General features: G+C 45.2%; 2 protein-coding genes and 2 long non-coding RNA genes across 4 annotated transcripts; 1 reads left to right on the top strand and 3 right to left on the bottom strand.

Moving 5' to 3' along the window:
• Nucleotides 1-1,682: 1,682 nt before the first annotated feature.
• On the bottom strand, nt 1,683-3,843 carry LOC124700857 (BTB/POZ and MATH domain-containing protein 2-like). The gene is made up of 2 exons (XM_047232918.1): nt 3,724-3,843; nt 1,683-2,699 (listed from the first exon to the last, which is right to left on the bottom strand). The coding sequence occupies exon 2, from the start codon at nt 2,690-2,692 to the stop codon at nt 1,709-1,711; it is 984 nt and encodes a 327-aa protein (XP_047088874.1). The 5' UTR covers nt 2,693-2,699; nt 3,724-3,843; the 3' UTR covers nt 1,683-1,708.
• Nucleotides 3,844-20,557: 16,714 nt separating this feature from the next.
• LOC124700856 lies at nt 20,558-22,202 on the top strand. Its single transcript, XR_007001850.1, has 2 exons — nt 20,558-20,715; nt 21,736-22,202. It is a non-coding gene; the product is annotated as an uncharacterized LOC124700856 (long non-coding RNA).
• LOC124700855 lies at nt 22,192-24,087 on the bottom strand. Its single transcript, XR_007001848.1, has 3 exons — nt 23,985-24,087; nt 23,051-23,109; nt 22,192-22,804 (listed from the first exon to the last, which is right to left on the bottom strand). It is a non-coding gene; the product is annotated as an uncharacterized LOC124700855 (long non-coding RNA).
• Nucleotides 24,088-24,413: 326 nt separating this feature from the next.
• Nucleotides 24,414-26,134, bottom strand: LOC124700854 (LEAF RUST 10 DISEASE-RESISTANCE LOCUS RECEPTOR-LIKE PROTEIN KINASE-like 1.5). The gene has a single exon (XM_047232917.1). The coding sequence runs from the start codon at nt 26,132-26,134 to the stop codon at nt 24,752-24,754; it is 1,383 nt and encodes a 460-aa protein (XP_047088873.1). The 3' UTR covers nt 24,414-24,751.
• Nucleotides 26,135-26,404: the final 270 nt, after the last annotated feature.

Raw genomic sequence — 26,404 nt, 5'->3', positions numbered from 1 at the left:
CGTTGTTTACTGATGCTAATTCGCCAACTAAACGATGTCCGGTAAACTGTTTGCGTGGCTGATGGCATATACATCTGAAACGAGTTTCACAGAAACTGATAGAAATTGCACATTTCTACTTGTCAACACTAAATTATACGGAGTACCGGAGTAGTAGCCTTATAAATTTATAGCAAGGACTTTTTTTTTTGCATGGGTGAGGGCGGCTTCGGGCCGAGGCTACAATATGAGTGGATTTCTTCGTCCCCGTACGAATTCTGTAGCTCCTTAGAAATCTTTTTTGCGCGCCAGCCGCCAGAGCCACCAGGACGCACTTCACTTGCCAGTTACCACGCACCGATCCACGAACCAGACTCCATCCAGGATTATTTAAGGGTCCGCGTAAACACAGACGGCCTTATTCGAAAGAGATCTCCATGCACGGTCCCATCGTACCCTTCAGTCTATATATATTTTTATTTGCAACACACACGTAGCTGACCCAAAATGCTTTGGCACATAACCTCATGGCTTGTTTGGCGGTCCTGATTCCAGGACTAGCCAAAACGCTGCCCCTAGCAGTGACATGCAGTCACGCACTTTCCTATGCATAAACATGAATGGTTTAGTGTCGGCCCGATGGAGTAGTTGCGAACTTACAGAAATTCAAGCATAACCAGTGATCTTAATGGGTTTCAAATGAAGAGAGAACCAGCAAATCCCAGCGAACCGTACCGGAGTTGCAGAGCAGTTGAACATCTTTATTCTGCAGATACACGCAGCATACAAGTGTGTAGCACACACCACAATTTTAGCAGTTGGGAAGGAGCTGGCATCCCTTGTGCATACAAACGGCGAATGCCAGCTACACAAATGTTGATGGGGGCAGGCATTGTAGAAATCATGCCTAAACTAATTCAGTTGGTGCTATTGACGCCACCACCAAACCAACCTCAGGAAACCGCATAAATACTTGCAAAAAAGGCATGGAAACATAGTGAGTAAACTAACCATTTCAGCTGTAGGTGGTTCATATGGTTCTAGATCTTGGCAGTTTCCTTTCAGCAAGAGTTTCCATACCATTTGAGATCCTTTCTTGCCGAGATCTTTCTTGCGTTCTAGACCTTCCATGTCATCAAACGTTGTTTTCAATTGTGCACTCTGAGTCTCTGATACCACAACAGGTGTCAAAGGTCGACAGCAGAAAAAAACTGCACTCGGGAGCTGATTTGGGCAACAAAAAATGGCACCTACAGAAAACAGGAATTCTATCACAGGTCTGGAAGCTCTTTTCATAGCTTTTCTAACCGAAAGTTGACAGCAACCATCATCAGACTTTGCAACATCAGGATAGTTCTTGATAACCACTAGATCAAGTTTTTTTTCTTTTTTACATGACAGGGAAGGCACAAAGCAACAAAGAAACGTCTAGCTAGGGAACCGTCCAACTCCATATTTGCAATATGTTGGATTTTTCTAGGTCAACATAGATCCAACATATAGGCAAACGACGTGATGAAACTCCAGGTCTTGCATTACAGACACACAAACTACAATCTACCTAGAGGATCCCATCCCATATATGCATAATAGTGCTACTTGCAGCGACATTACATCCTCTACTGCTTCCTCTTCTTGTGATTATGACTGGATGCAACCTTGGCAATGATCTCCTTCAAAACAGAGGGATAGGTGGTAACTATAAGCATGCCTCCTTCAACCCGTAGCACTAGTGCTGCTCAGCTAGAGCAAGAGTGGAGGCCACGGAGCTCACAGATAAATCCTGGGCCAAGTGCCCTTCACATAAGACCTTGAGCCGTTGGAGTTCATATCTGTCCGCCGCTACAAACAAGTCCTGCAGCCACATTACATACTCAGCTTCTTCCTCTTTTTTCTCATCTTGTCCTCCTTCCTCCATGTTGTTGTCCTTGTCCATCTCAGGGAATGAATCTGTGTAGATGAACTTAAGCAAAGCCGCAAACACTTTTGCTTCCATGTCTTTGATATGTATGACACTGGATGTATTACTCTCCATCATGGGGCCAAAGAGCTGTGCCATGAAGACTTTTGATCGGGCTGCAAGCACACAACGGTGTGCAGCAAACGTCTCGCCGTTGACCTCAAATGTCACATCAGCACCCACCTTATTGTGAAGGAGATGGTCAAAATGCAGGTGTACGTCAGACAGGGTGCCAACGGCATCACCGGTGTTGGGATCCTTGCAAACCATAATGTCACACCGCATGGTAAAACAATCATCCTTCAGATGAGCCGACCGTTCAAGGGCATCTCTTTTCATAAACTGAGAGCAGCCGTGGAGATCACCTTTGCTGGAGAAGCTGTAAGTTTCTGTTGCACGAATGTGCATCGGCTTTTGATACTCAACCTGGTCGACGAAGGATAACTCGAACTTGGCCTTTTCCTCCGCGACCTCTTCCACTTCATCATCGTCACCGCAAAGGCAAATATACAAGGAGATGAAGTCGGCAGAACTCGGGTTGACACCGTTAGGACTGTAGTAGATGCACCATTGATGGCCTCCTACCATGAATGCACCGGAGATGATCTGCTCACCATTGGGTATCTCTTGTACGGTGCGTGAGTAGTCTTTGACCACAAGCAGGTGGTAGCCGCTGTCCGTGCGGGCGTTAACGACCGACGTGGTGCAGTGCTTGCCTTCCGTGATGACAGATACGCCGGAGAACATCGACATGACAAACCTGCAATTCGATCCAAAATCAAGTCACCATTCACATTCACAAATTTGTTTCAGTTACCAAAAGGATGACCCTAATTCATGAAGCTATAGTTAGCTTGCACACTGTTAACAATCACCTGCCATACTACTCCTAGAAATGTTAATCTAATTTACCTAATCTACCAAACGAGGTAATTGAACGAGCAGACACAATGGCAACTACAGTGTTAGAGCATGTCTAACAGACCCCCTAAATTTATGCCCCGTATAACACGAGTAGAGGGCCCTATATTCGATTTCGATCGGCCGAAAACTCGTCCGAGCTAGCAGACCCCGTATCCCTAAACTGTAAAAGGCATATTCCTAGAATATGCCAAATCAATTTTGTTTTCCTCTTCTTCCTCCTCCAGCCCCTGCCCCTGCCCCTGCCCCGGCCGTGGGCCGGCTGCCCCCGCCCGCCACGGCCCCCGTCGCGCGATGCCGCCCTGGCCCCTTGCCCCGCCCCGGCCGGCCGCCGCCCCTGCCCGCCGCCACCGGCCGTGGGCCGGCTGCCCCCGCCCGCCACGACCCCCTGCCGCGACCGACGCGAGGAACGAACAAGCGCCAGCAGCCGTCGCTTGGTCCCAGGCCGCGCGCGCACACCAGCTGCGCCCAGGCGCGGTCACCAAAGGCAGGGGAGACCCACCACGCGCGAATATGGGAGCACCAGCGGGGTTCCATGGCGGAGCACGCACGCGCAACTGCAGATCGACAGCGGTGTGCAGTTGCGATTTCCTACAAGTTCAGCGCGCTACGAGTGGGGGTTGGCCCTGTATTCAGCCTCCCGCCCCTACAAGTAGGGGGCCAGAAGCCACCCCTAACCGAAACTTTAAAAAATCGACGCGGTGGCCTGTTTTACGGGTCTGCTCCGTATATCCCCGGTTATTTTATGGGTTTGGGCCTTTTAGGGGGTCTATTAGACATGCTCTTAGCTATCTTCTACAGGCAGACAGATGCTAAAGAGGATATATCAGTGGGATGCAAAGCAAAGAAAATTGGCAGCTCACCGGGGGAGAGAGCGTCGATGGCGGGTCTGGGGGAGCGGCGAGGTCCTGGCTGTAGGTCGAGCTCGGGTTGCTAGAAGTCGGCTCGGGCAGCAGGAGGCGCTCGGGATGGAGAAGCTCGTTCGGCGGGAGGTGGTGCTCGCCTGCTCGGGCGTGACGGAGACACTCGCGCCGCCCGCGCCCGTGCCGCACTGCCGCTTCTCCCCGGAAACAGAGCGCGCGGTGCCGGATCGTCGGCGTGTGGTGCCTCTGCATTACCTAGAGTTAGGGTTCGTAGTGTAACTTTGGGGCTTCTGGCTGAAAGCCCATCTCCGACGGCACTCTATTGTTTGGCAAATATTTGCCAAGCAGGATAGCAGGAGTATCTTTCTAAAATGGTTTATATTTTACACGAAACAGATCAAACTAAATTTTACAGGATTAAAAGGTAAAAAATTATTCCGCTATTTTTATAAATAAACCTTGCTACATTAGATTTTTTTTAAATCACCGATTTCCAAAACACGGTAAATTCTTTTGTTTGGCACGAGAAAAAGGTTTACTACGTCAGGAGGACGTAGGAAGCGTGTTTCTCTGACGGGGCAGGAAAAAAAGAGAAAATGCATATGCAAAAGTATAAACCACTCACAAAAAATATTTATATATTTAAATTAACATTTTCTGAATTCCTAAATAGCACTTGGCTGATATTTAAAGTTTGTATTTGTTTACGGTATTGCTAAAATATTTTCAATTTTTTTGGTTGCCTGGACCAAAGTCTCCTCTAAGAGTTAGAGAAAAATAAAATACTTTTTTACATGAAAAATAAAATACTTGTAAGACCAGACAAAATTTCCTTCCAAAAGTTGGAGAAATTACTACTTCGGGAGAGTGAAGGAACAATATTTCTTCCAAGAGCTCAAGAAGAAAATGCAGGATGAAAAATAAATAAACCAGAAAAAATTGTGTAATATTTGAATTTGTATTTACCAAATTGCTAAATGGCACTTGGCTGAAATTCGGAATTTGTATTTATTTATTTATTTATTTAATATCTAAAATGCAATGAGTTTTTGTATCGCATGTAAAATAGTTGCTAGTTCAGAAAAATGGAAGGAAGCTTATTTCTCTCATGCCACGGAGAGAAACACAAGAAAGTGCAGCATGCAAAAGTTTAAACCACACACACACAAAAGTGAGGAGTTTGTATTTGCGGCATTTACTGAATAGCACATTGTTTTGGTGTTCCGGCACGATTTTCCCTGTTACACGGCCGCAAACATGTAGTCCAAAGTCACAAATTTGCTCCAGTTAACGCATCACAGGCATGTAACTTGTAAGGCTGACGCACACAAGTGTTGATTGTTGAACGGTAGAAATCAAATGCATTTCCCTGCCAGGGGTATATTCATGTTGATGTTGTCATAGACCTGGAATCCATCACTTAAAGAGGATCCATGTGCCTGATCGGAATGTGTGTTTTTTCACAAAAAAGCTCGTTCAAGAGACCTCGAATTTTTCACGTTCAAGATGAAGAGAAGCATAGAAGTAAGTGCTATCCTGCTGTAGATGGATGAAATTAGATGTTTCATTAGATTTTGGATAGTCACGGGCAAAAAGACGTGTTTGTAGATCAAGATGGAATGTATAGGTCGCCGTAAAGGTTTCCTCCTATCTGTAAGGATAATGAAAATGGTAGTTTACATACTCATTTTTCGTGAAAAAAGGTCTCTGGTTTGAACCTCTATAATCAATAAAGGTGTCCAATAGCAAACCTAACCCTAGATTGGACAAATAGAGTGGAGGCAAGACTATGAATGGAATTAATCGGTCTAATGTGTTCCTACAAGCATAAATCACGGTTTTTAGTACAATTCAGTGGAACTTTTAGTTTTCCCACAATTTTTTTACTCGGTCTAATGTGCTCCTATGAATGGAATTAGTCGAAGTCCCATCAACTACTCCCTTCATCCTCGAGAGAGTGTATTTTCCGCCGGGGGGGGGGGGGGGGGTTAGAGTCAAGCTATGTTAAACTTGTTGAATATAATTGACCAACTCTCTTCCATTAGATCGATTTTTTGGTTGAACTGGCTACATCATGCAATTCCAACCATGGTATCAGACCTACAAGGTTCTGGGTTCAACTCCTTGCCAACGCAGTACTTAAAATAAATATCCGCAGTATTTCTAAAAAATCAAGGATACACCTTTAAGGTCCGTGCTAGATCTTAAAAAACACCCACCAGCCTAGACGTGAGAGGAAGTGTTGAACATAATTGCCTAGCACTCTTCCGTCAAATTGGTCTTTTAATTGAACTGGCTAGAGTATGTAATTTCACATAACTTTTACCGAGTTTCCGCAATAACATAATAATATTTATGAAACCAAGAAACCAAATAGTTGTATGATACGAGTACTTATCATGATCTAATGATACTACTAATTGGTGCCATAAATGTTTGTACAAAGTAAAACTTGAAAGGTTTGATGTTCCAAAAAAAAAGTGAAGTACACATTCTTTTGTGGATAGCGAGAGTATGAGCGGGATATTAGCTGGGTAAGGAAAAAGCTTTCGGAGATTGAGATGTCGATTTGTTTTTTCATCGAAAAGGAAGACATTATTTTATTTCTAGCAAATATATTCATATTCGTAGCAAACGTCCTTGTTTGACTCATTATGTGGTGTAATCATACACACATCCAACTTCCTATTCTGCAATAATATTTGATCGGTTCTTCAACCGTCTATCAACTGCTCTCGCAATCCCCCTTTTGACCCTTGATTATTATCGAGTAGACGCCCAGAGACCATACGGTGATGGCGATATGAGATCCGTGTCTCGCGATTAGGGCAGGCAATTCTTTCTTATTTTTTCTCGAAATGTCTTGCACTCGCTCGCACTTTCGAGAGAGCGTCTGAACGCATACATACTTTCGTCATTGTTGGTCGAATCACATGCTTTATATGTGGATATATATTTGCTTTAACATTAATTCTGCAAATTGTTGCCTTTAACCGTGTCATTCCCTGTTCAGAGGTCTCCCTCTCATGTATCCAGCCAATCACAATTAGAAGAGGAATTAAAATTAATCACGATCCATTGACAATTATAAGCGTAATATATACTAGTCTTAGAGTAGTTGAGCAGCGAATCAACGAATGCACCGATGAAATAGTTGAGCGAGGAACACACTTGCAACACTGACAGGGTACATACATATACAGGGGAGAAGTGAGACGCACGGGTAAAGATCAGATAAGATCATCAAGCACTCGTGTTACTAGTTGTAGACGAGATACATAGGCACCACCGTGAGATAACAAATTAACAATATATGAGCTAATATATATGTAGATCATGGCGTAGCAACAACTTGTGTAATTAATTAAGGTGGTACTCTTCGCGCCATTTCCTCTGTACAGTTCACGCGCTGATCGATCCGCGGGCCAAGACGGCCGGCTCCCCTTTCGATTTACCCGACGAAGATGATGGACGGGTCGCAGCAGCACTCGTCGATCAAGCAACAGCAACAAAGCGCAGCCAAGCTACACAATACCAAAGCACAAAGTTTAGTAAGTACAGTAGTTATTAGCTTCTTGATCATAGCTTAACTGAGCTAAGAAGTCGAATAATTGGTGTAATTAGCCGTATGTACATACCATCCTTCGAGGAAGCTGGGCTGCGCCCTGGGCGGCGGCGGGGCGTACTGCGGCGGCGCCATCACCGGAGGCCCCTGGTACGGTCCACCCTGGTACGGCCCTCCCTGGTAGTAACCTGCACAACCAAAAGGGAGATCGATCAGCAACAATTACTCTTTCTCATCCTTGAAATCAAGATCATGATCAGTACTACCTTGCGCCGGGTAGGGGTAGGCGTACTTGGGATCGCTCATCTTGATCGCCCGAGAGACGAGCGCGACGAACTCGCTCTGTGCGTGTCGACGGTGGAGCAGGGAGATGGGTAGTGGAGCAGGTGAATGGTGAATGGAGCAGGTAACTGGGTGGCTAATGGCGTTTCTGGGCGGCGGCTGAGTTTACTTATAGCCGGCCGGCGAGCCGTGTGTGGCCGGGGGAGAGACGTGGCGTGTGAGGAGAAAGGTGGTAGGGCATGCGTGTCGGCCGGGCACGGCAAAGGCGATTTTGATTGGTTGGTCTGGACACCCCACGGAGGCGAAGCATCAGGAAAGCGCGCGAAAAGTGGTGGCCGAATCGAACATCACCGGGAAGACGCCTAGTTGGACGGGGAATCCTTGGCGACAGGGTTTTGGCATCCGATTCGGTCGGTGACTTCAGGCTGGCGATCCAGCAGTTGTGTTCACTTTGCGCTTCGGTACATGTTCATGTTGTTTATTCATGTTGATCTCTAAGTTACAAACCATTTTCATGTTGTTTATTCAGAAAAAAACTCATGATGCATAGGCTCGATTTTTCAGTTGTAGAAATTGTAGATATTGGATTTTTTATAATACAATCAAATTTAGAGAAATTTGATTGAGGACAAAGTACAACTTCAATTTCTTTGGAACAGATGGAGTGGAGTCCATCAGTTCCTTGAATGATTTCATGATAAAAGTGTCCACACGAGCTAGCTTCAGTCCTAGTGGCCCATTTGAAAATATGTAGTACTAAGACCGAGCATGGAACCATAACCAGAAATTTAACTCGGCTCCCGCATACATATGAACCCATTGTTTGGATACACATTTACAATGTTAGAATTTTAGAAAGAAAATCACATCTACACCCCGACATTCCATATTCGCACATAAGTTTACGGAATTTTTTTTTTGTGTCCCATGTAAAAAATGACAAGATTCAACTCCAACATTGACTCTTCACAGGACATTTTTTTGTCTTTTTTTCTCAGAAAACTTGTGTGAGAATATAGAATGTTGGGATATACACGTGAAATATTTGTTCAATTTTTTTAATATTCCAAAAAAATTTTTATTATGCATTTTTTATAATAGTTTTATACACCTAGGAGTCAAAGCACCACCTACTGGAAATTCAACTTGGCTCTTGGGTGCATATATGAACTCAATGTTTGGATACACATTTTAAAATGTTAATGTTTTAGAATAAATTCACATATACATCCAGACATTCTATGTTTGCACATAAGTTTTTGGGAATAAATATTTCTTGTGTCCCATGTAAAAACTCCATCCACCTCCAACCATAACAATCAGTAAATGCATTTGGAATAATACCTTTCACAATGCATTGTATTTTAGCATGTTATTTTGGCTACCAGTGTATGTTAAGAGTTGTATCAATATTTAAGAGACAACTTCTACACTATATTGTATCTTAAGAGTTTTACGTTTATTTAATGATCATGTAGACATGCATGCATGCATGAGATTATGCCAAGAATGGTTCCTATAGCTCCGTGTAACAATTGTCTTAGCTAAGATACAACACCAATGTCTCTTATTTAATATAGTGCCAAATAAGAAAAACACCTCTGATGCCACGCTAAGAGACCCCACTGTGAAAGGCCTAAGGCACTTGTGCTCCTAAACTTTTCACCGATCAATCTAAATTTACTACCAAATCAGGACTAACCTACATACTAGTCATTTGTGCACATATAAGATATGCTTTCTTGGTGGTATACTCTAGAACCATCTATGATATATATACAAAATACAATATGGATAGATGGAAGTTATAAAGAAATTATATCCATATTAGCATACTTCAGGAGGTAGTATTCTACTAAAGAAACAACTTTCTATTAGAAATAGTTATAACACGAGAAAGAAATGTAGGTCTAGTTTAGCACTTGAAATTTCAATGTTAGATATCTCATTTGTATTTCAAAGCTATAACTATATATCTCCAATAAGTACAATATTATTCTCTCAAGGCGGTGCAATGTTTCGCTTCAAGGTGATTTTTTAAATATGGTACTAAAGTTATAAAGAAAAATAAATAAATTACAAAAATGTGAAGGTTTAATTCTAGTCCCCAATAGGCTCGGTTACTTGTGGTGACGATTTTGAAAATGAATGAGAAATTTCTAATATATATATCAAAAACATTATCTTACTTAAATGTGATCTAATAAGTTTTACATTATTAGTGAAATTGTATTTTCCTTAGAAGAAACATGTTTTTCATATAAGACAGAGAAATGGCAACCTGTAACACAACGACATAGCTGCATCAAAAGCAATCCCAAAATTTATCCTAGATATGATCTTGCAAAATTCATTTTCATGTAACTGGTTGGGGTAAGAAAACAAACACTAATGATACCATTTAGGTCTAATTAATCGGTCAATATGCCGCAACAATATCTATTTCTTCTCCTTCGAAGTTGGTGATGCATACTGGAGGTGCCTTTAAAGCCCTAGACATCACTATCTATATCCCTTTCAAATGCGTGTTGTAAACCCCAGTAACGCTGGAAAGCTTAACTATGTTCCCTAATCTTTTTATCTCACTCTATTGGTCTCACATGATTTATTTTTCTATTGACTTGGGTGGTGCTATAGGTTCACGATGAATATCGCTTCATGTAGTTTAAGGGTTTAGGAGGCAATGACAAAAACACCACTATATACCATTTGGTTAATTTTGCACACTCGGATATTTTGTGCTTATAAGAACCTAAGCTGCAGAAAATCTCTCTATTCAAAGCCATATCTTTCTACCACAGAAACCCAGTTCCTATGTGTTTCAGCCATTAGAAGGAGCCTCAGTGGGAACTTTAATTGCTTGGAACCAGAAATCTCACTGATGCTAACAATTTACTTACTTTGTTCACGGCAACAAGAGAATCTTTATAGCCGTATGGAAGTAGATTTAAAAGTGAGCCTTCTAAGTGTATGTTTGACCTATCCACTATTGATTTGTCCATCTCAACAACATTTTGACGATCCTATAATTTATATGCTACTAACTATTTGGTTGCATATTGAAACATTTGGAGTTTGTTGAGAAACATGAGCTTTCCATGGACTGTTTTTATCGGTCGAGGAACATGAGCTTGCCGTCAAAACCGAGGGTAACGGCTCGTGTGGCGCCAATAATGCAGCTCATCTCACCGACACTGTTGTCGGCTTCGCCAAAATGGATAGCCCTAGAGACCAAGCCGAGACCAAGCCGAGATGGTGAAGACAGTCTTGCAGTTTGGATGACAACCGATGGAGTTGGCTCGAGCAAGAGGGGAATGAGTAGGAAGAGTGTGACAACGTTTGATTTCAAAAGCGTACCATGTTCCCTCTAATTCTACCAGGTCTTAACCCCACGGGTGGTAATTTTTCATGTACCATGAGCTATTGTTTGGTTAACTCGTGGTGCTTAAATAATGTAGTAGGTGTACTAGTTCTGCGTGGTAAGAGCATCTCCAGTCGCATTTCTCAAACCGTCCCCTAAAGGAATTTAGGGCGCGCCGGATAAAAAAACGTTCTCGGCCGCGTCCCTCAAAGCCGTTTTTTGTCCGGCGCGGCCCGATACGGTGTCCGGTGCCCCGAGCCCATCCGCGCTACACAGGGGACGCTCCGGGGCCGCCGGACACACCGAAAAGCGAGGCGGGGAGTGGCGGGACCGACGCGTCAGCGGCACAACCTAACCGTCGCCTACCTCGCGACGGAAGTTATTGGCGCGCAGCGACGGTGCAGTTCCCGCAGAGGCGCAGCGAAGCGTCTCGTTGCGCCTAGCTCTGCGTGCCGGCGTTAATGAGCGCCACCACTCCCCCACCTCCCTCCGGCCTATAAAAAGGGTCGCCTCTCATCGTCTCTCTCACACACAAACCCTAGCGCCTCTCTCCCCAATCCTAGCCGCCACCATCTCAAGAGTCGACGCCATGGCTGGTAGAGGCGCAGGCCGAGCTCGCGGCCGTGGTCGTGGCCGCGGTAGAGCTGCACGCTCGACGTCGCCTGCGGCGCTGTTGTCTCCATCGTCGTACATGCAGGACGAGGAGGGGCCCGTGCTGATCAAGTTCGTCATCATCCTCAAGGGCGACCCACACGGTATCCAGAGGCTGTCGGACACCTTCGCCGACTTCGTCGCCGGCGACGGGCTCCCGGGCTCGCTGCATCTGCAGGAGGCTGCCTGCGGCTACTGCCGGTAAATCGTCGACGTGATCTACGACGCGCGCGGCAAGATGTACCTCCACATCGGCTGGGAGAGGTTCGCGCGCTACCACCGCCTCCAAGCCGGCTTCGTGCTCGTGTTCTCCTACTTTGGCGACAGGGACATGAGCATCAACGTGTTCGACGAGACGCGTTGCCGCCGGCACTACCGCGACGACAACGCTGAGGAGGACGACGACTGACGAGTGTTGTTTCTTCGCAGCGAAAATATGCATGGATGTTTCTGGTTGTTCTTCCTCGGAAGAACCAACAGGGGCACCTCACCAGCTGGATTTTCCAGTTTGGGTGATTGGGTGTGCCCTCGAGTGTTCTTTCTTGGCAGCGAACACACGAAACCTTCCATGCCCGGCCTAGTTAGGTTTAGTTTTTTGCAATGTTTTATATTTGTATCAACCGTGGTTCAAATTATGTATTAGTTTGTGAAAAACCATGTTCCAAATTGTGTCTTCGTGTAAACCATGTTCCCAATCATGTATTAGTTTGTGGAATGTTTCTCCCTTTTATTGAAATAAAAATGCAAATAAACAAAAAAGAGTATTTTAATGTTTGGGGTGGCGTTTGGGGGACGAGACTGGGGAGCGACGTCCTCCAAATACGGCACGGACGAAACACGTTCCCCAAATGCTCAATCCGGCGCCGTTTGGGGACGGTTTGTGGGACGCGACTGGAGATGTTCCAATGCTTATTATATGTCGGATTGCATGTCTATCAAATTACCTGTTAGTGTTGGTAACTTTTATTTTGCGGGCCAGTGTTGGGCTACTTTAGCACTCAAAAACAAGGTGACCATATGAAATATGTTTGGGCAACTAAATACCCAACATTTGCATTAGTCGCCTAAAATCAATAAAAGCATGAAAAGTTGGTGTTCTAATGCAAGAACGTGCAATGCAGTACATGACATGGTTTTTTGACTGTGTCAAGCACTCAAGCAGGCCCCAACGATATATGCCGCCCGGGAGGCAGAAATCAACGCAGTTTACCGAGCACGCCATTACTAATGAAGGTGCGGCACTGCGGCAATCAGTCTTTTCTTTTCAACGGTGGCCGGCAGTCAGTGAGGAGGTGATCAAACGAAAAATAGCGGCCAGCAGAGCCCAAATTAGCGTCAGAGGGAGCTAAATACTGAGCTCGATCTTCCTCTACGACGAACGCAGTAGAGCACCATGGCAATTTGCAGACGGGCGGTCGGCAGTAGCTTTGGATTGCGGAAGACGCGGCGGACGATGAAGGAGACCGGCTCGCCGCGGCAGTTAATTAAAGGGGCGACGCGTGCTTGCGTTTCGTTGCGGGATTTGGCGACAGACGGCAGCGACGCCATGATTCTCGGGAGTCGGTAGCGAGGAAGGCAAACACACTGGGCTGACTGGCCTGATCACGGAAGCAGCACGGCCGCCTCTTCTGCAATCCGTAGCTCGTCTCGGCGGCGGGCACAGCTCCGGCCGTGTTTGCACGGAAGCACTGAACCCTGGAATTACAGCACCCGACCGACCGAAGGTGTCTCTCGTTGGCTCGTTGCTTCAGTCCTTCAGATCAGCTCCCCTTGGCAACTGTGAGTCGCTCCTTCATTCCCAGTACAGCTGCTCAAAGGCGACTCTGAGTGCGCAGCAGCTCCTTCAGGCTGCAGCTTCCTGTCCAACATTGCGGTAACACGATCCACCTCGGGCAACTGCATATATACCCTCGCTCAAAAGCTTCCATGGCGCATAGAAGAAGAAAACACCACTTCTAAAAATAGTAGTCACAAGAAATGGAATGCACTTGACGAAACAGTTCGTCGGTGTAGAGTGTAGACGAAGGTTTAGAACAAAAAACCAGGCCCGAGCGGCCAGATGTGCCGACTGTGCATCTTGCACAGGCCCCAGAATTTGGGGGGCCCCAAATTTTTATATAGGCCTATATACTTAATTACTTGTATAGAAAAAATAGAGAAAGTATACAAAGGCACGTACTGGGCCTTGAAATGCTACGCGGGTTTCGCACGGAGCCAGAGAATCTTCGTGTTACTCAGCGATCGTGGGCAGTCAAAGCGAGAGGCGACATCACAAGTCACGAGATAGCCAACGAACCGTCCTCGCGTACTAGCCTCATCGCCTCCTTCCCTGATCCGATCCGCACTGCAGCTACTCGCTAAAGGAAAAGGCAGCGACGAGCGATGTTTGTTTCACTCCCACGGCGCCGCTGACGCCGGGACGGAAAAACTCGAGCCGTCACGCATCCGTCCAGCGACTAGACAAGGTAAATTAAATTTCCCTTATCTTCTGCGTTCTTCTCGCCTGATTGATGATCAACAATGTTGCGGCTTGCGGCTTATCTTCTTGTGAGAATCTTGAGGCTGCCCTTACAAAAGATAAAAATGAATATAAAATCGATGCCAATGATCTATATGTTGAGCTGAAATTTCTTCAAGAATTCATTCCAAAAGAAAATATAGGGCCTATTGAAGTTTTTGTATTATTTAAAATGTCATAATTGTTTTTTCCAATGTAAATATTTCATATAGAATTTTATTGATCATTTATGTGACCGTTGCATCAGCAAAATGGTACTTTTTTAAATTGAACTATTAAAATCATTTATGCGTATTAGGATGACACAACAAAGAGTCAATGATTTAACGAGAATATCACTTGAGAGTGAAGTGTTGGACAAGATTGATTATTAGGATAATATTGATGATTTTATTTCAAAAAACCTAAAAAATGTTGTTATTCAAATAAATATTATGGAATAAAGAGATGAATAGGAATAATTTTTAATATATCCAACTGATGTTTAAGATAGTAAGACATATACATTATATTTTTGAATAGTTTAAAATTTTATAAAATAGGGGCCCATTTTAGTACTTCGCACGGGGCCCGGATTTTTGTCGGCCCGGCCCTGCAAAAAACCACAACCCTCGTCAGTATTATTGTCGGGAAACAACCACAAGAAAATGTGAAGGCAGTGAGGCACACGCAAGCTCCACAAAGGTCAGGGAAAGAAACTATGAAAGGGAGAGAGATCCTTGGAAAATTAACATGAGCAGAGAGACTAGAGAGACTGTAGTGAGCATTTTCCTGAGGAAGTCAACTGTCGCATAGGACACAATCACCATCACCGCCACTAGTAACACGAACCCTTCTCTTCTAGAACTCTCGCTCCTTTAACTTGCTCTACTTTGTTTAGTTTTGCGGCTGAAGTTACCAAACAAGTGTGTGATCTCTGTTGTTCGGCAAACTCTACTTATCGGAAAGATTGCATCTTACAATGAGCACTTGTAGGAACGACCAAGCTAATCACTTGGCCGCCACCGCTCCATTAATTTTTCCAATCAAAAGGAAAAGTTGCAGCTCAACTTGTCACTAATACCTCTATAATAATTCTTTTAAAGGTTGCACGTAACCTGGATAATAGTCTAGAAAAGCTTATCAAGATATTTCTCTTATTTCTTGTACATTCTGGATTATTCCACCAACATATTTGCTAACCTATCTCTTGCAATTTCTTAAGACGTGTGAGTAAACTAAATATTTATAAACTTGCATTCGATTTAGGGCGTAATATTCAGTATAGCACATTAGTTTCTATTGAGAAAAATATAACTACTGTGAGATAATGCAGGGTTAGTTTAGCATCAGTATAGTTTCAATGATAAACATCCGAGTTATCTTAAGAATCATATATATATCTTAATATCTTATACAAAATCCTCCATAGATCCCCAAATTATGTTATGCAATACTTCATCAAAATATTATTTGGAGCTTTGTGCTAACTAGAGTGATGAAAAACAATTACAATATTTAAATATGAGCAACTTTAACTCTATCTTGTGGTGGGCTCAGTAAGTTTCAAGTACATAGTTAGTTTGCATGGATAAATAACAATCAACCATGACGGGTTATATTGAGTACAACGTCCTAAATCAAAGATAAACTTTGGACAAAAAATAAAAAAATAGAAAAAATGATGAAAATGGTGATGTCAATCCGTAATATCATGTCAAGTTCCGATAAAACGTTGGTTTATAGTAGTTTATAGTAAAATAGATCATTTACATATGCATATACAGATATGACTTACCGATTATTTTTGTAAAATCTAACATATATGCTTCACAAATAAGCATAATGCTATGTGACTACAAAATTATTGTTAATTGTGCGATGTTTGTTGCTATCAGAGTACCAATAAGGATAATTCATCGTGAAGATATTGAAGAGGACAGCAAAAAAAAGACAACGATTTAAATTGTGTAGCTCAGAAACAAAAGATAACTCACTTTTTCACTTTATATTGGTTATTTGAGTGCGAAACATTTTATCTACTAAAATATGTTTGAATATTTTTACTTCTACAATTGAAATTTTGAGAGAAAAGCCAACGAAAAGAATCAAATAATGTTTTGTTCTGCAAACAAGCGACACCATCGAATTTGCTTGAAGATTCATACTGATCTATGAGTTACACGTGAGTTACAACTGGATTATAACGGTGGCGTCATGTGACTGAAATTTAGTTAAGTCTGAATCGTCTAAGATCTCTTTGCTCTACTTAAGCCCATGTTTTGTAGCAATGCACCCATCCAAGCCTCGCAGAACCAGAACAGCCGATCAGCCTGTGTGTATGTCATCGTTTGTGGCCAGATCGTTGGCCATCATCTGCTATCTCCACTCGATCAGATGGATCAATCTCGCTACAAGTGTGCCAGGACGCTATGGTAGCTCCCTTGCCATACGTATGCGGCACTGGAATAGTAATCCAGTAGGTATGACATGGCATTGGATTAATGCAATCAATCTTGGGAAACTACATATCCTTGCACAAAACCCTCCATGGCGCATAGAAGAGAACATTACTGCCCGGAGCTGCCTAAGTGCACATTCCAAATCACTATCCTTCTAACGATGATCCAGAAATCTGTAATCACGAGACAGGACTCCACACACTCCGAGCAACAATTCACTCTGATGAAATATTTCAGCGTCGACTCAGGTTCAGAATAAAATTGTTGGGAAGCAAGCCACAAGAAAATGTGATTATGTGAACATGAGGAGGCAGCGAGGCACACACGTGCTTCAAAAACCTCAGGGTAGTGGAAGGGGAGATCACTGGGAAATTGACATGAGCACGGAACGACTGAACTAGTGAGTATTTTCCTGAGGATGTCAACTATCGGACCCCATTATCAGAGAAAAGTAGTAACCCAAGACAGAAGAGCATTGCTGATACTACTACTTCATCAACTAACACAACCAACATCCTTCTACAGTTGATCTCATGTATCTATAACCTGTCCATGCACATTTGATTGTGACTTGTCCCGCAAAAAAAGGAGTGGATCTGTTCTTCTTGAGCATCATCTGTATAATGAGTTACCCGGTCATCCACCCTGAGGCACTTGTTTCCAACAAATGCAAGGATAATGCCAATCATTTAGCCCAGAGCTTGGCACTGGAACAACATCCATCAACAACGTGAGAGGTCATGCTAGGGCAGTTCTGATCTGGGTGTACAATGCCACGGCGCCACCTCGTCGAAGAACCAGCGCCGACACCTCTCCCAGAATCTGTAGCTCGTCCCACGAGCGGGCACAGCACCGCCCGTGTCTCCACGGAAGCACATTCTGGGCGTGTTTGCACTGACTGAAGCTTACAGCAGCGAAGACCAACACACCCGAATCCACACGCAGTAGCATCAGGTGTCTTCCGCAGCATCAGATCAGCCCCTTTTAGCAACCTTGAGCTGTTCCATCCTTCCCAGTTCAGCTCCTACAAGGAGATTCAGAGTACTTAGCTCCTGCAGCGTCCTGCCCAACACTGCAGCTGCATATCCTTGACAAGAGCTTCCATGGCGCATAGAAGAGAACACTACTCCGCAACCTGATCTGCATCTGTATCAGAGCAGCCTATGCACATTTCATTTCAAGTCGCTGAAACTAGCAAAATGTTCAAGCTTGTAATCAGGAGACAAAACTCCACACACTCTAAGCAACAACAATGCGCTCCACAACACAGGTTGGTGTAGACTAGGGTTCAGAACAAAAAAAACACGCAGCTCTTACCAGAATAATACCATTGGAAAGCAACCACGAGAAAATGTGAACATGATGACGCACTAATGCACACACACAAGTGACACAAGCTCAACAAAGCACAGGGGTACAAAGAGGGGAAATCCCTGGAAAATTAACATGAGCAGAGAACAAATATACTACTGTGTATTTTCCTGAGGAAGTCAAATGTCAGATAAATCAATCGCCATCATGAAAAAACAATTTACTCCTTGCAATCTGACAAGGACCTAGTGGTGGTTGTTATATGAGGAGCAAGTGATGCAGAAAGAAGCTCCACAAAGCATAAGGGTATGAAAGGGGTAATCCCTGGAAAATTAGCATGATCAGAGAACGATTGTACTTATTTTCCTGAGCAAGTCAACTATCGGATAGGATAGTCACCATTATCAGAAAATAAAAGTTACTACTACTTGCAATCTGACAAGGACCTACTGAGATGTTCTATACCATCGGTTCCTTGGGTAAACAACTTACAGGTATTCATTTTGGCAAGAGCAGAGTTACGGGTCCTGTTCCATGATCACAAGTTGCAGCCAAACACAAGGCAAAGGAGCTTAAAAAACTAGGGCAGAAGAGCATTGATCGTACTACTACTTCATCAGCTCATAGAACAAACATCCTTCCACAATTGAGCTCATGTATCTATAACCTGTCCATGCACCTTTGATCAAGTCACTCTTGCGAAAAACTAGTGGATATGTTCTTCCTGCACATGTATGCAATGTGTTATAAGGTCATCCACCCTGAGGCACTTATATATTCGACAAATGCGATGCGAGGATAATGCCAATCCTTTAGCCAGGAGGTTGGCATTGAACCACATCCACATCGTCCCGGCGGCGGGATTAGCACCGCCCGTGTCTCCACGGAAGCACTTTCAGGGCGAATTTGCACTGAAGCACCAATCACGTAAATTACAGCACCGAAGACCGACACACCTGAATCAGCGCGCAGCAACATCAGGTGTCTTCCGCGATCGGTTCAGCTCCTACAAGGTGACCTCAAGTACGTAGCTCCTGTAGCTTCCCGTTCAACATTGTGGAATACGATCCACCTCAGGGAAATGCATATCCTTGACAAAAGCTTCTACGGTGCATGAAGAGAAAACTACTCCCCAGCCGAAGATTGCCTACTGCACATTTCAATTCAAGTCAGTCTTTAAGACGATGATCTAGAAACTAGCCACAGAACACACATTCTAAGCAACAATGCTATCGATGAAACAGCTTGTTGTAGACTCAGGTTCAGAGCAAAAAAAATGCAGAAAATAAAAAGGCAAAACGGTTAAATATGAGTACCAGTGATGCACACAGAAGCTCCAGAAAGCATAGGGGTATGAAAAGGGGTAATCCCTGGAAAATTAGCATGAGCAGAGAACGAATATACTGAATATTACCCTGAGCAAGTCAACTATCAGATAGGATAGTCACCATCATCAGAAAATAAAGTTACTAATCCTGCTACTTGCGATCTGACAAAGACCCAATGGATATTTAATACTATTAGTTCCTCGGATAAACAGCTTACTACAGGAACATAGTTAAGGCTCCTGTGCCATTACACAATACTATTGAAGAGCTTTGCTCACACTACTTCATCAGCACACAGAACCAACACTTATCCTTCTACAACTGAGCTCAGTAGTATATATCTATTAACTCTCCACGCACATTGGACTGCGACATGTCTCGCGAAGAAAGAAGGCTGTGCTCTTCCTGCAGATGTATATAATGTGATATCCGATCATCCACCACGAGGCACTTGCCTTCGACAAATGCAAGGACGATGCCAATCTTTTTTCAGGTTCAGAGCCCAAAAAAATGCAGCTCTTACCAGAATATTGTTGTTGGAATTCAGCCACGAGAAAAGGCGAATATGAGGACACAATGATGCACACAGAAGGTCCACATAGCATAGGGGTATGAAAGGGGATAATCCCTGGAAAATTAGCATGAGCAGAGAACGAATGTACTGAATATTTTCCTGAGCAAGTCAACTATTTGATAGGGTAGTCACCATCATCAGAAAATATAGGGTTCTTTTGTGGTACCCTTAAATGAATGACAGCCATTGATTTTCGTCCATCTAATGGTCCAAATAAATTCATACCACAGCTTAAAATTGGACAGGTATGTTACATACCTCTAGGAATTTTCGCACCTCAGAAAAAAATAAGTAGATGGGTTGAGCCCAATAGACAGGCCAAGCCCAATAGATTGGACTAGGCCCAACATCTGTCGATCGCATAGAGTCCTCATCGTTCTAGTTCCTGCTGCCAGACGTTCCGCCGCCGCCGATCTCTCTCAATTCACCAACTCCGGCGCCACCGCCTCCTCGCCCGCTCCAGGCAGCATGACGGCCTGATCCCCATCCGCCGCCCCCTTACCAAAAACCGTCTCGGTGGCGGGGGCCTTGGCCCTTGGCCTCCGCGTGGATCCAAGATTGACGGCGCCGTCATCGTCGCTCGCCAAGGCGGCCAAGCCCATCACGTGGTTCCGGGAGCGGTAGGTGGCTTTCATCGCGGCGCGCCGGCAAGAGGTCGACGAACTACTTCCATTCCAGGCCAAATGGAAGGAGTCGATGGGAGGCGTCGCCGACATGTGTTTCGGTGGTCGCCAGCGCGTGGCCTTCTCCTCGTCTCTGTCGTCGGTCCTTCCCTGTCTCATCTGCCTGCTGCTCGTGGTCGACTGCGAGCTGCATAAGCGTCCGAGAGGGTGGGAGTCGACGCCCAGGAGATCAGCTACGAGGTACCCGGGTTGCCAGGTGGCTGGCGCTCGCCAAGGTGGCCAACACAGGATCAGTGAACGAGTACCAGGTCCATGAACAAGACATCGACATGCTCCATGTAAGTTCCTTTGTGACGACCATGGCTCATCAAACCTACTAATTAAGAATGTAAGTTGCAGAATATTGAAATACTGGTTTATAGGTTCAGTGCTAGATGATGCTAGGTACTACGTGCATTGTTTCTAGCGATGCACTATCTCGTTGACATGTTTGATGATGTGATGTTCATTCTTATGATATAAGTTCTTAGCAATGTTAGTTTTCTCAATGCTGAATTGTTGACAATGGAATTTAGTCATCACTCAAGCCAAAAAACAAGTGCTCATTTCCCAGCAGGCATTATAACATCAAACACATTCCTATCAGAAATTTGAAAATATTGTCATGATTTTTAGGTTAGGTGATTGAGCTATCTGTTTGAATAAGCGATGTAGGTTGCATATGCATATGATTTTGCCACCTGAGACCTTGATTCCTTACCAAAATCAATTGTCATCTAGCAAACTGCATACGTTTCACCTCATCCAGAAAGTGACCTGAATCTTAGATTTATGATATGAACTTCCTATACTAAGTATGCTCATGCCGACTTGTTCAGGCAGCAAGCTATTGTCAGAGCTGAACAAAATCTATCAAACTTAATTCAGGTCTTTATACTACATTAACAAGATATCAATATAATTTTGCTTGTATGCATAGACAACAAAACCTTTCAGTTAAAAAAACCCTCCAGTTAGTTCTATGTGGAAGATATTTAGGTCTTTGTGGTGCTCTTTCTTTGTAGCACTTGGTGCTCAGTACAACCCCTTTGTCACATAATGTTTCTGTTTAGGTTTAGCTGCTCACAATAATTTCCGTAATGTTCTTAAAACGTATAGGCGGGCTGGGTTCTTAGCAATAGTGAAATCGTTATTATGTATGAGTGGCTTCCCTTGTCAGTTTGGCATAGTTTTGTTTCATTACTAGGAAAATAATCACATGTTGTAGCCTTGTACATTGACACTTTTTTCCTCGTGCCCTTTTTTATGTAATTAGCTCTTTTTTGCTGACTATTTTGTACTTCGCTGATCATATTCAGGTAACACATGATCAAACTATAGGAAGGCTCTGCGATGATCTACCCGACCGAGCAAAATCCACATTATCTGAATATTCACTTGGACTGCTCAATTTATATGCCTTGTTATCATGTTGCACGGGATCACTAAATGTTTGAAGGAGTGCTTTCTCAGACAGTTTGTTTGTTTGTCCTTAAATGATGTACTGGGTCAAATGTTCTGCCAGGGAATGAGGATAGTGTATCTGAGAACAAAAACGATGGTGAATATGTGCGGAAATACGAAGACAAGGATGGAGATTGGATGCTGGTTGCTGAAGTCCCATGGGAGTAATTACACTGTCTGGTGTACTCAAAAAAATCCCTAACGAAGGGAGTAATTGCTAAAAACAAGTATAGAAAGGAGAACTTTAGAAGATTGTTTGGATTCTATAGTAAACCTGTAATGAATGATCAATTATAAGAGTGTGCCAATTTTTTTATTGTAATTACTTCACATAACATGTTCACAAAATCTGGAAGAGTTCTATGAAGCAGGCACGGACATGTTTACAGAACAATACTTAGACTTACAGATAAAATGAACTTGGTCTGTAAAGCAGGTAGGAACTCTTCCAGCCCTTCTACTCATTGCTTAAGTAATGCAGATTGTTGCTTAAGAATGCAGAAGCTTGTCGCTTGTGTACACTTTCACACTAGCAAATATCCATACGGAACTTAAATTGTACTGCCTATTACAAAAGCCAAAATCCATGGAAGTTTATCAAACATTTGTAAAATAGGACTAGATCTCCAAGCTAGCGTCAACAATCTTCTTTGGTCGTTTCTTCTCCTTATAAGAGCTTCAATCTTGTTCATTCTTCTTTAAAGAGTATCTACATCAGACTCTAGCAAGTTCACAACATTCTGATGGAACTGGTTGAGTGCATCATTAGGATCACAAAATGCCAGCCAACCAAGACGCCATCACTTTTACCTCTGCCTTGTACTTTTACCTACCATATAATCCAGGCAAATAACAAGCCAAAAATCTGCATACCTTTCAATTGCAATAGCAACGGGCAAGAAGAACATGGCACCTATAACATGCCTGTAGAAAATAAGAACATATATGCTTGTACCTTTTAGATGCCTATAGAAAACAAGAACATATATGAAAGCTTTTAAAACTAGAAACACTATTAGACAACATTGAATACCGTTACAACCTTTTGTGTTTTCTCTATGAAGCAGTCTGATAGCATTAAATAGAACATATACTATGGCATGTACAATTATCGTTAAAATGGCATGGCATCCAAATAAAAAATCTGGAATGTAATGGAGAAGCACTTACCTTCCTGTCTAATTAGCCGTTACAAATATATGTTTCGAAATAGTTTCAACGGTGTGTACCTGAAGAGTACACAATGAATCCTTTCAAGTTACTGCTTTACCAAGTAAGGAGGATCTAGGTAAAAATAAGCTAATCATCAAACTTGGTAAGCAGAGTAAATTGAGAAATAAACAACTACTGATCCTTTGTAAGGCATTATGGTTGATCCTGGGCACACACCACTGACACACTAAAGCTCATCTTTAAGAAAAAAAGCTATTGTTTCACATATCTTGGTTAACTACCAGATCTGTTTTCTCTTTTGTCGTCTTTCCTTTATCATGACCTGCGTTTACTGTGTATGTTTATATTGATCATCTTGATGATGCTGTCAATTCCTGAAACATGAGTATTAACTGATCAAGTTCATTTGTTATTGTTCTCTACCTCAACATTCTAAATTTCTTAGTTCTACTGATAGCTTCACAAAGTGCAGAAATATGATCCAACTATGTTGGTACCTGAGGATAATCTCAGAACTAGAAACATGCTGAGAGGCCATTAAACAAGCGGCCGCAAAAACAATCAGTGAAATCTAAGTTAATTAGGCATGATCAATAACAACAAATAAAACAATCAGTACATTTTTTTGGATTATCTGGATTAGCCCACAGCAATAGATACCTTCTCCTAGGATGCTTCGGGGTGCAGCTAGACCATCTCCACTAATATTTTCAGTTAGGAAATTATCAGACCTATGTTTTCTAATACTTGAAAATACACTTAGTAGTACTCGTACCAGAGCAACCGAATAAATTAAAGAGATCAAAGTTTGGCTGACTCGAGTGTGCTACATCGATTAAAAAAGCAGAACCGTATTCAATGGGCTGGCTGATTAGAGAAGAGAGTGTGGATTATTTACTTCAGATCACCAAGGAATAGAGCAATACACTACCTAGACTCGGCGTCTCTCGATGTTGCGGCAGCGTCGACCTGGTGCCTGCGATGCAGGACCATCCGAATCTACTGGCGACGGCGATCGCCCGCGATGCAGGACGGGGCGGACCTGGTAGCTGCGTCGCTGGCCGGAGATGCAGGATAGGGCCGATCAGGTGGTGGCGGCGGCGGCCGCCCTCGATGCAGACCGCCTTTCTGACTCGCGTGCTCGTCCTTGGAGCTCTCTCTTCCAACTGTTGGGCCAGGCCAATTACTACTATTTTTAATTGTTTTTTTTCTGTTACCTATATCTTGCTAGGCTGTTGGGCCTAATCTAAATCGGTTAATCCTAACCGTTGCTCAAATCATACCTCTCTTCATTCTTGGAGTGGTAAAAGGTACTGTAAAAGATGCCAAAATATAAGCTACTACTACTTGCGATCTGACAAAGGCCCAATGGGATGTTTTATACCATCAGTTCCTCGGATAAACAGCTTACTACAAGAACACATAGTTAAGACTCCTGCTCTGTTAGCACAATGCTATTGAAGAGCTTTGCTCATACTACTTCATCAGCTCACAGAACCAACACAGTTACATTTAAGCTCAGTGTATCTACAACCTGTGTACGCACCTTGGATTGCGACATGTCTCATCCACCATGAGGCACTTGTCTTGGACAAATGCAAGGACGATGCCAATCTTTTTTCAGCCACAGCCATCAGCAACGCAAGAGATTGTGCAGTGCTATCACAATTCAGAATTTCTGATCCGCAGAAACCATGTCTAAGAGCCCTTGTGGTTGTGGGTGGGCAATTCAGGAGGAAGCATGTCCTGGATCCTCCTCAGCTCGGCCAGCACCTCCCGGGCGTCGGGCCGGTCATCCTTGTCCGGCGTGACGCACCGGAACGCCAGCTCTGCGACCGCCTCGACGGTGGGCATCACGGCAGGGCACTCGTCGAGCACGGGCGGGTCGACGACCTCCCTGAGCTCCCCGATCTGGATCTTGGAGACCACCCAGTCGGCGAGCGTGACGTCCCTGCGCTCCCTGCGCACGTCGACGGGCCTGAGCCCGGTGACGAGCTCGAGCACGACGACGCCGAAGCTGTAGACGTCGCTCTTCTCGGTGAGCTGGAAGGAGCGGTGGTAGTCCGGGTCGAGGTACCCGGGCGTGCCCTGCGGCGCGGTGCAGCAGACGGCGACCTCCCGGCCGGTGGCGGTGGAGCAGGCGTCGGGCGGCGCGAGGAGGCGCGAGAGGCCGAAGTCGCCGAGGCGCGCGCGCATGTCGGCCTCGACGAAGATGTTGGAGGAGGTGACGTCGCGGTGCACGACGCGCGGCTTGACGGCGAAGTGGAGGTACTCGAGCGCGGACGCGATCTGGGCGGCCATGGCGAGGCGGGTCCGCCAGGGGAGCGGCGGGCGCGCGGGGAGGGTGGTGGAGGTGGCGCGGTGGAGGTGGTGGGAGAGGGTGCCGTTGGGCACGAAGTCGTAGACGAGGAGCAGGGCGCGCGGGTCGGCGCAGAAGCCGTGGAGGCGGACGAGGTGCGGGTGGCGGAGCGCGGAGAGGATGAGCACCTCGTTGCAGAAGGACTTGGTGATGGCGGCGGCGGCGGAGGGGAAGGACGGGCCCGGGGAGGGCGGGATGTGGAGGCGCTTGACGGCGGCGGGGCGGGCGGCGGGCGGGAGGTAGCCGAGGTAGACGGTCCCGAAGCCGCCGTCGCCGAGCTTCCGCGCGGCGTCGAAGCCGGCGGTGGCCGCGCGGAGCTGCTCGTAGGTGAAGGAGGGGCGGGCGTGGTGCAGGCCGTGGCGGCGGAGGAACGCGGCGGCGCGGGAGGACTGGGTTTGGGACGGGACGCCGCGGCCGTCCTCCTCGTCCGGGCCGCCGGCGCCGCAGGGGCGGCGGGAGCGGAAGCGGCGGACGGCGATGGCGACGCAGAGGTAGAGCAGGAGCACGATGAGCAGCGACGCGACGGAGACGAGCGCGGTGGTGAGCACGGTGCTGCTGCCGCCGCCGCTGGCGGCACCTCCGGCGGTCCCGGCTTTTAGCGGGTGCGGGCGTGGGTGCGGGGGAGGAGGGGCGGCGTAGTCGCCGAGCTGGGACGCGGCCGGCGGCGGGAGCGCGGCGGCGGCCAGGAGGAGGAGGAGCAGGAGACGGAGACGCGGGGGCATCTGGGCTCCGCCGCCGTTCGCGATCCAGGTTCGTTGGTTCGATCGAGTCGAGGAGATGGAGATGGGAAATGGGAAGTGAGCGGCGACCGGGGGAAGGTTTGGTTCTGCTGTGGGCAGTGCGAGCAAGAGTGTTGCACGAGTCGTTATCACGTCAGCACATGGGCAGTGGGGCAAGCAGGAATGTGATTCGGGGGTCTCCTCGTGGCCTCGTGGCCTCGTGGCGTTTTGTTTTGGAAAAATTGACACGGAACACATCTGGCAATTCAACGG

Source organism: Lolium rigidum, chromosome 3, assembly GCF_022539505.1.
Source record: "Lolium rigidum isolate FL_2022 chromosome 3, APGP_CSIRO_Lrig_0.1, whole genome shotgun sequence".
NCBI classification, from domain to species: Eukaryota; Viridiplantae; Streptophyta; class Magnoliopsida; order Poales; family Poaceae; genus Lolium; species Lolium rigidum.
The sequence above is the reverse complement of the archived record's forward strand: the minus strand, read 5'-3'. Positions and strand labels throughout refer to the sequence as shown.

Coding starts and splice junctions, on each gene's coding strand:
- LOC124700854 (XM_047232917.1), bottom strand. CDS start 26,134: ATGCCCCCGCGTCTCCGTCTCCTGCTCCTCCTCCTCCTGGCCGCCGCC.
- LOC124700857 (XM_047232918.1), bottom strand. CDS start 2,692: ATGTCGATGTTCTCCGGCGTATCTGTCATCACGGAAGGCAAGCACTGC.